The 9,238-nt window shown below is 40.2% G+C and overlaps 1 protein-coding gene across 5 annotated transcripts in view; it reads right to left on the reverse strand.

The window, feature by feature from the left end:
* Positions 1–9,152, reverse strand: part of LOC108233618 — a 16,811-nt gene extending 7,659 nt beyond the window's left edge. Inside the window, exons 1-10 of one of the 5 annotated variants that reach the window (XM_025004606.2) lie at positions 8,618–9,152; positions 8,198–8,315; positions 6,118–6,162; positions 5,787–5,951; positions 5,591–5,685; positions 2,358–2,467; positions 1,342–1,462; positions 790–928; positions 583–687; positions 401–490 (exon numbers count right to left, since the gene is read on the reverse strand). In XM_025004606.2, coding sequence (XP_024860374.1) covers positions 401–490; positions 583–687; positions 790–928; positions 1,342–1,462; positions 2,358–2,467; positions 5,591–5,685; positions 5,787–5,951; positions 6,118–6,159 — 867 coding nt within the window. In that variant the 5' untranslated portion in view covers positions 6,160–6,162; positions 8,198–8,315; positions 8,618–9,152. Of the gene's footprint in view, positions 1–400; positions 491–582; positions 688–789; positions 929–1,341; positions 1,463–2,357; positions 2,468–5,590; positions 5,686–5,786; positions 5,952–6,117; positions 6,415–8,197; positions 8,316–8,617 lie in introns of those variants that run through there. The other 4 variants (XM_017412202.3, XM_017412194.3, XM_017412212.3 and 1 more) reach the window with 4 other exon arrangements.
* Positions 9,153–9,238: the final 86 nt, after the last annotated feature.

Genomic DNA, 9,238 nt, shown 5'->3' on the forward strand with positions numbered 1-9,238 from the left:
AATCATCAAAATTAAACGAAATAAACATTTGAAATATATGAGTTTGTATGTAATGTATGAATATAATATACAAGTTTCACTTTTTAAATGGAATTACTGAAATCAATCTACTTTTTCATGATATTCTAATTTTATGACCAGCACCTGTATGTGTACAACTCCGAGTTCAGGAAATGATAATAACAAACCCAGTTCTTATTCACAATGGAACACAGGAAACATCAAATGTTTGAAATACCATGTTTCATTGTGGCTAAAATATGAGTTTATGAGATTCGCAAATCATTTCATTCTGCTTCTATTTACATTTTACACAAAGCCTAATCTATATTTAGAATTTGGGTTAGTATCCTCTACATTTTTAATGTTTTCTCACTCTTTACGGCTCCGGTTGACCCACCTGAATGTGACCCAGGTAGCTATGTATGCGAGCAACGGGTGCCAGGAGCAAAGAGAGCAGTTTCATTTCCTCCCTCTCCATTTGGCCGCTCTGTGAAAACCAACAGAAAGATGCTGTCTGCAAATGTCGCCTCTTCAGCGCATCGTGTTGGAATAATGTGCAGACATCTCCACGGGGCGTACCTGCATTCTGTGGCGTTTCTCAGGCTGGTTCAGTCTGTAGAACTCCAGCGAGAGGAACGAAGCCAGGGTGGTTGTGTATCCGAGGTACATGTCGGAAAAAGCCGTCTGGACAACCGATCGAAACAAAAATTTCAGCCTCCTGCCTTTCGCAGCTCGCGCAAACAGACCGAAAGAGTTCAAACTCCAAAAGAAGGGGCACTGACTCACTTCATTGTGGCCGATGAGTTGCACCAAGATGTCTCCAACCAGAGACTTCCAGTGTTCGGCGTACAGGCGCTCCTGCAGGGTGTTTCTGAAGAGAACGTGCCGCTGCAGCAGCTGCTCCACAAACGTCACGTATGTCTGGCTGCATCACAGAGAAGGATTATTTATCACTCTGACCCTGACTGTTAGAGTGGTCAGTGACACAACACAGCAGTTTTTAATCGCCTGCTGTCGAAAGCAAAAGGATGATAATGTTTTTGTCCACGTCTGTTTGTTAGCTACAGTAAATAGCTCATGAACCACTGGACAGATTCTAATGAACTTCTCATAAAGTTATTTTAGTTTAAGATGGCTGCCACAGCTAATCATGAAAATGGCTATACGTCAGTGAGTTTTACAGATGTTGAGGGTAGTAGTTGGCAGTCTTCATAACTTAACTCCAAGCGCTAACAAATCATGTGAGATAACTCTGGCATGAAAGGTGGGTGATGATGGTTCATTTTCTCCAATGTTGAATGAGTTGACCATGAGTTCCTGATCTGTGCCAACACTTACTGTGGCTCTGTGGTCACCTGGTGAGCGGCGGGCGTTTTGTACTTGTCATACAGCTGGTTTAAGGTCAACACATATTCCCACTCAGAGTGCAGGAGCTGCATCGCCACCTGATGTCGAGCATCTGTGAAGCGAAACACACGGCGCTGCACTCGTGTGCTTTAAGGCAACTATAAATAAAGGCAACTATTCCGTTTCTCACGTCTTAAAAAGAAAAAGAAAAAAAAATACTGAATCTGAGCTGCTGCTGAGTTGTAAAGTCCAGCTTTTAAAACACATTTTCATCATTTAGCTCACTTCCCAAATATAAAATCCTGGTTAAAATCTTACCAATAATAATGTTTTGTTATTTAGCTCCTACATTTTGTACATTTTTCTCACAAAATTGTCTTTTGTTGTTTTTAAAATAGTAACTACATTTGCCAGGAAACAAGAACAAACTGCAAACATTAACAGTTAAATGTTAAATGTGATACAGTCGATTTAAATATTTAGGAGTGTTTGATTTTCTTTAAGTTTTGTGAAAGTAGTGATATACAGTAATAATCAAGAGGGAAAAAAATCACTGGATGTAGATAAATCCTGGCAGCATTTACTGTTAAATATCATCTAATTTGTTTAAAGTTTTGAAGCTTAAATTTAACTATGTTAGGCCACTTTTGTAATGTGTTTTATTGAAGATAATGGTGAAGCTAACGTGATTCCATGATATCCAAATTAACAATATCAAGGTCCTCCCCTCACACAAAAACATTGGAATTCATTCATTTTATTTGATCTATTTATTAAGGCTAAGAGAGCCTGTCCTGCAGTTGAGTCATTATAAATGTTACTGAGTGTAAATATCATCTGCTTACATTTGGACATCAACATCAGGTAGATCAATAACACAAAGTGGAAAAAAACTGGAACAAGAGTAGAGCCTTGTGGGACTCCTACAGGACAATCAGGGTAAGAAGATTTGCTCCCATCACCACAGACACGAACATCTAAAGGAGAAGAAGAAGAAGCAGACAAACCTGTGCTTTCACTCAGCCCGACTTTCAGGCCCTGCAGGAAACAGTGAAGGAGCAGCTTTCCTCTGGACAGGCAGGATGCCCAGCAGTCGCACCGTTCTGCTGGGTCGCTGCTGCACGACAGGAAACAGATGCACCACAAACCCAACATAACCAACATGTGTCCAGTCATGTGATAGTGCTGCAGGCAGATTAGTGTTTATCATTTCAAACTAAAGACTATTATAAGATAAAGTGTTATGATAGACTTTACTGCTACTTTTTGACTGTATGTAAATTAAAGGCCTAGCATTCCTTAAAAGGATAATTATCACCCTCTGCTTTCATGACAGTTTTTTAATTAAAATCATCTTACAATGTAAAGGTACGATATGGTAGTTGTTTTGGTCAGACTTTATAAATGAAGTTATGCACACTCTCGTGACATTGTGAGATCTGTTAGCACTCAGATCATGTGTTGAGGATCACTGTCAGCTACTGCTCTGCCAAATTTAGCTCAATATCTGCAAAATTAACTGGGTTAGAGCCATTTTTGTGTTGGGTTATGTCAATTAGCTGTGGCAGCCACCTTGAACTGAGTTAATTTGTTGTAAATGTACATTTATTGATTACTTTGCAAAATATCTCACGAGCCACTGACTGGATTTTAATAAAAAAAACCTTTGAAAACACACCAGACTGTGATGGCCTCGGCCACACATTGGTAAATTCAGTTCACACACTCGATTCTGTTAGTGTGTTTGTAGTTAAATTTGTTAGTAATGTAATTTCTTTCTTTCTTTAAATTTAAAAATTACATTTCTTGAGTTATTTGGTTTGGAGAGTCGGCTGCTTCCTGTCTGGGCAAGACACGTGGCCAAGGACAGAGGACTTCGACAACACCAATGACTTATATACTTGGACAACACAATGTCAGCTCAACAGGACCAACCATTTGCTAGGCAGCAAGGGAGTATTTTGGTTCAGTTAGATTATTTGTTCACTGTTATTTGTATTGATGTGTAGGTCTGTTTCCCTATTGATTGTGTAAATGCTTTGGTCAAATTACTATATAGGTCTGTTTTTGCAAGTTAAGTTGGGTATCCTTTGTGTGCTGAGTTAATAGTTTGTAAGACATTTTTTTTGAGTGGAGTTATATTTAGTTGACCTTTTTATGGGCTCATTAACTATATTTTGAGCCTTGTTATTTTTGACTTCTTTCTGGGTGCAATACAAACCCAGTTTAGAGACATTTCTCTGTGTCCTCTACACCTTTACTGCTTGGTCTCTGACACAGACAGAGTTGATTCCAAGGTTTTGAACAGATTTTGTGCAATCTGTTAGCGCTCAGAGCATAAATTGGGGATCAATCTCAGCTATCACCTCACCTAATTTTAGCTCAATGTATGTAAAACTGACTGAGTTGTAGACATTTTTGTGTTGGCTAAGATGGCTTTGCTGTGACGGCCATTTTAAATTGGATTGACTCCAGAAGTTAATCAGTTGTAGATGTCAACCCAATGGTTACTTTGCAAATGGTACGTACAGTAGCTTCCAGTTTTATTTAATAAATTCAAGTTGGTAATAAATAAGAGGAGAAAAAAAAACATTGATTTTGAATAAATCCAGCAAAGCACCCCCACATCATCACACCTCAGCCTCCATGCTTCACAATAAAACTCACACGAGCAGTTGCCATCCATTCATCTTCCCTGCGTCCCACAACACACAAATCTGGCTTAACATCTGTTCCTTCTGTTGTTCTCTTCTTCTTGTCCCTCGTGTTTTGCAGAGGTTTGACTGTGAAGGTCAGACCACAGACGTGTACACTGATATCGTGTCTCTGCCTTCTCTCATTGTTAAAAAACTGAAGGCAGCAGGAAAGCTGCCATGTTGTATTTTTGGAACCAGAGTCTGCTCACTGTGATGTGGGGCTTTAAGTCCCACCTATTCCTTTGCACAAAATCATGGTGTCACATCCTTTCTTTTAAGTATTAAATAACTTATTGCAGGTAAATGTGTTAGATAAATGAATAATAGAATACAGCAGGAAGATAAGAGCTCCTGTATGTGAATCAACAAGAGTCAACATCTAAAAAAAAACATTATCTGGGGTGTGCTTTTATTTTTTAACCCATTCGTTAACATAGAGGGGGTGGGACTGAAAGCCAACAGGGAAGCCGGTCTTCCTTGTCGGCTGGGCTTCAGCTTCCAGGTTCGTGTTGGAGTTCTTCCTTCTGTATATTTACAGCTTTTGAGTCCGACTCTTACAGCCCGAGCTGATCAAGTGTCAGGGGTGTCAAACCCGAGGCCCCAAGGCTCGTCTGTCCTGGAAGTTTTAGGTTTTTCTGCTCCAACACACCTGATTCAAATGGTTTAATCACCTCCTCACCAAAATCATCAGGTTCTCCAGGAGCACGGCAACAAGTCATTTATTTAAACCAGGTGTTTTAAAGCAAGAACACATCTAAAACATGCAGGAGAGCGGCCCCTGAGGAATGGAGTTTGACACCCCTGTTGTAAAGGAACAGGGGAAACTGAAAGGACTGAGACGAACAACACTTTAAGACAATTCAAAGGTTTTCCTATTATGGGTGAACCATATTTGGGTGAATAAATAAAAGTAATCTGTTACTACTGATTATTGATTTTTCATAAAATACAATTCAGTCTGTTGTTGATCTATTGACTGGATCTGGTGCCTCCAAATGACAGCTAAACAGCAGTAAGAGTTCACCCTTCTTACTTCTTCAGCTACACACGACTGACATTCATGTCTTGACGAACTTGAGAAACACTGACCAAAGACGAAGGTAAAGCCGTAATGTTTTTGCCCAGGCCTGTGTTTGTTTGTCTGTATTGTTAGCGAAATATCTCCAGAACAAGTGCTCAGATTGCAATGAGACCTCAGAAATGAATCACTGAATGACCATCTGCAACCAATTAACTTTCGGACTAGATCCTATTCAAGATGGCTGCCACAGCTGAGCAACTTCAGCAAACACGAAAATGGCTATAACTTAGTTTTAGTTATACTCTGAGATCTAACACATCTCTGAAGTTATGTAAAGATGAGAATAATAATATATTACACAAGGATTTATAAGAACACTAGCCTCTGAGAAATAACCAATTATCTGAACTAAACAAGATTATAAAATCCAAACCCCGAACAGAACATAAAATGAAACACTTCAAATGCACGTTGAGAATGGGAGTTAGGAGATTCCTGTACAGCTCCGGGGTTGAGCTTTTACCTTTCTCTCTGTTTCGATGTGGCGTTCTGTCCATCCTGAGGCCCGTACCGGTTGTACAGCTGCACAATCTGACGCCTCATCACATCAAGTTCTACCTGCAGGTCGATCAGACGCTAAGACTTACTTCACATGGTGGTCAAACAGGGAAAACATCATGTAGGAGTCTGAGCGTCATTGCTGCCATATTCAGGCTCACCCTCAGGGACTCGACCAGAGTCTCCAGTCGTAGAGCTTTTTTCTTGCAGCTCCTCCGGCTCTCCTCCATCTCCTCCCTCAGGTACGTGTCTCCTTGCTGGATCTGAGCGAGCTCCAGCAGGGCGCTGGTGAAGCCCTTCTTCAGCTCCGTGACCATGCATTGTAGCTAAAAGGAGTCAGAGGGAAAGCAGAAAATCATCTGTGAGTGATGATGCGGCAGCACTTCAGCTATCTGAGATGACAGCAGCAAATGCTGATCCCGGATCCTGGAAACGATTTATTTTGTACTGTCTCTTTAACCAAAAATGAGCTCGTTATGAGGGAACTTTTACCTTTGAGATTTCAACGACAAGCTCTGCCTCTTGAGGCTTCATGACCTTGGCAGAGAGAGACACAAACAAGCCTGTTTGCAAACACTCATCGACTAATGAGCACAAACTGTGCAGCCCATATGATCCCTCTGAACGTCCAGACGTCAGGAAGGAATCCTGCAAGTTCGGCCAAATTTCCACCACTCTAATAAACAGAAACCCTCTAAGTCGTATACATGAAACACTATCTCAAAATTAGGACTTAACATCTATTAATTATAACTTAGCATTTCAAAATTATGATTTAGCATGTAAAGATTATTACTTACTATCTCAAAAATATGATTTAGCATCTCAGAAATATAATATAGTATTTCATAATTATTCAGCAGTATCTCAAATATATGACTTAGTATCTCACTGTTGTGACTTAGGTTGTTAGAACTATGACCTAGTATTTTAAAAGTGGGGTTTGCTATAGAAAAGCCCAGGAAGTGCTGCGGGGCCTTCTATGCTTTTCTATGGCAGCGCCTGTTGTGATCCACCCTCCTAACTGTATTTTTATTCTCCCGTTAAGTTTTATTTCGGCTTGAACAGAAGAAAGCGCCCCCCCACACAGATTATACATCAAAACAGCTGGCTCAGTCTCGAGATGTGTGCTGTTACCTTCAGCGGCGTTTGGAGTTACCATGGCGACTTGACGTGCAAAAAAAAAAACCTACTACAAACCAATGGGAAGGACTCTTAACTGATGGAGTGAGAGGTCACATGACCTAGACGGTGGAGGTCTGCGACCAAAGCATGGTTGGTTAGCGAGCAAACTCCTTTTACCCCTACATGTACAAATTACACATCAAAACAAATTCAAATTACACACCTGATTCAGTGGTTAAATCTCCTCCTCATGTTCTGCAGAAGCCTGTTAATCACCCATTGATTCAGATCAGGTGTGTTGGAGCAGAGAAACAAGTAAAACATGCAGGATAGAGACCCTCGAGGACCAGGGTTGCCCACCCCTGTCTTAGACCCATATTTAACCTGTCTGACTCAGGGTGTGAGGGGTGTTTTTAACTTGTCACATCGCTGTTATAAAGCGCTGCAGGAAAGTGAGATTTTACACGAGTGAGAACCAGTCTCTCCTTTCAGACACAGGTCAAGATTTCTTTTTCAAAACGACTTACAGTTTTTATACAGTGGATGTTGTTTGAACTGTACTTCTCTAACAGTTTCTAGTTCTGACAAACATACATAAGGACCTTCTTTGCCACCTAAAAAAGGGTGGGAAAATCTGACTTTCTGATTGGTTAAAGCTGTTTGCATGGCAACTAGGTTAACCAAATGACAAAACAGCAGAGGCAGGCAGAGGCTCTGCAAATCATAATGGCAACCAAATAACTGTTCACTGGCTATTATATTGAACCTATTTGGGTTTTTTTTTCTCATTTTCCATCATGTTTGAGCCCATTAACACCATGTCTTGAACTATAATGTCTACTCTGACTGTCCGTTACCAAAATACCTCAAGAACCATTTGACAGGTTTTATGAAACTCTCAGAAAGTGGTCACAGGATGCACATCTGCAACTGAATAACTTTTGGAGTTGCTCTGATTTAAGATGGCCGCCATAGCTACCTTAGCAAACACAAAATTGACTATAACTCAGTCCGTTTTAGAGATACAGAGTTCTAATTTGGTGTGATAGTAGCTGTCAGCGATCCCCAAGATATACTGTGAAAGCTTAAAGATCCTTCAGCTTTTTGACTGAAAATTTGCCATAAACTATTGGTGAAAATGTCTGCTGGCAAAATATCTTGTGAACAATCAAACCGATCTTAAAAGTAAGAAATCCCTGGATGCACATCTTCAACTTAGAGTCATTTGGATTCGAGATGGCTGCCACAGGTAACTTAGTAAACACAAAATCGACTGTAACTCCAGGAAATCCTTTGTAGTTTTGAGATAGCATCTTATAATAATGACTTAGAAAATCTTTTTTTTTTCTTTTTAGAGAGGCAGAAATGGGCTCCCGCATTTCAAAGCCTGCACCTTTCGGGGCCGGATTCAGTGGCGTTTGCGTGGCGTGCACTTGTTTGTCTGTACCTGCTCAGATGTTGCTCCTGCCAGCAAACCCTCTGCTGAGGAAACGGTAAGCCAGCCAAAGAGCTCAGCCCTGCAGGAGGAGCACCTGCAGGAGCCAAGATCCCTCCTAATATGACTGCTAACAGAAGGACGGCCAGGGTTCAAAGACAAGAAAACAGATCAAAAAATACAATGCATTAAACAAGTGAATAAAGGCAACATGCAAAAGCATTATAAGTTAAAAACAGATAAAAGCAAATAGTGTATTTTTTCAGGCTATGCTTACTTTTATTGTTTTTTAATCTTTTTTTTTAAATAAAATCCTCTTTATACGTGAAGTTCTTCTAAAATAGGTCAATAACATGCAAAGTATTCAGCAGTTTATGAAAGCAACATGAGAAACAATCTGCAATTGAAGTAAAGAAGCTAAAAGAAACTCACCTGCCTCACAGCGTCTCTATATCTCCATACATGAAAGAAATAAAACAAGCAGTGTATAAAACGTCCAGTTTCTTTGTCTCTGTCGTGCAGCTTGTTTGCAGTGATGCTGTGGAGCTGCTGAGCGTTGGCAGCAAACCTCCTGCACGCCACTCTCTGAGGGAGAACACGAGACGGTTCCCCTCCTCTCCAGGCTGAGAGGTGCGCCTGGAGCAAGGTGGCGTCAGGGTTTCAACGCATGCTGTATGCGACGACAGTTTGGTTCCTTCAACAGCGATGAGATCAAATGTAAGAAAAATAAGGATTAATTAAGTATTTTAGCACAAAATTGACAATTACAATCATTTAAAAGCCTAGCACTCCTCGGATGGATCCATATCATCTGCCTCTTTTAATGTCAGAGTTTCTAAGATCAGCTTGTGTTGAGAAATGACAGATTAAAAACAAAGATATGCTCAATCTCATGTGTATTGCAGACTGTGCTCAGAGTATTTTATTTATTTATTTTCTTTTATTAATGTTGAAATTAATTGTGTGAATGCTTTATAGCATTCACACCATTGTTTTCCTGTTTCTCTTTATTGTGTGAATGCTTTTAAGCATTCACACCATTGTTTTCCTGTT

This window comes from Kryptolebias marmoratus, linkage group LG10 (genome assembly GCF_001649575.2).
Source record: "Kryptolebias marmoratus isolate JLee-2015 linkage group LG10, ASM164957v2, whole genome shotgun sequence".
Classification (NCBI taxonomy): domain Eukaryota; kingdom Metazoa; phylum Chordata; class Actinopteri; order Cyprinodontiformes; family Rivulidae; genus Kryptolebias; species Kryptolebias marmoratus.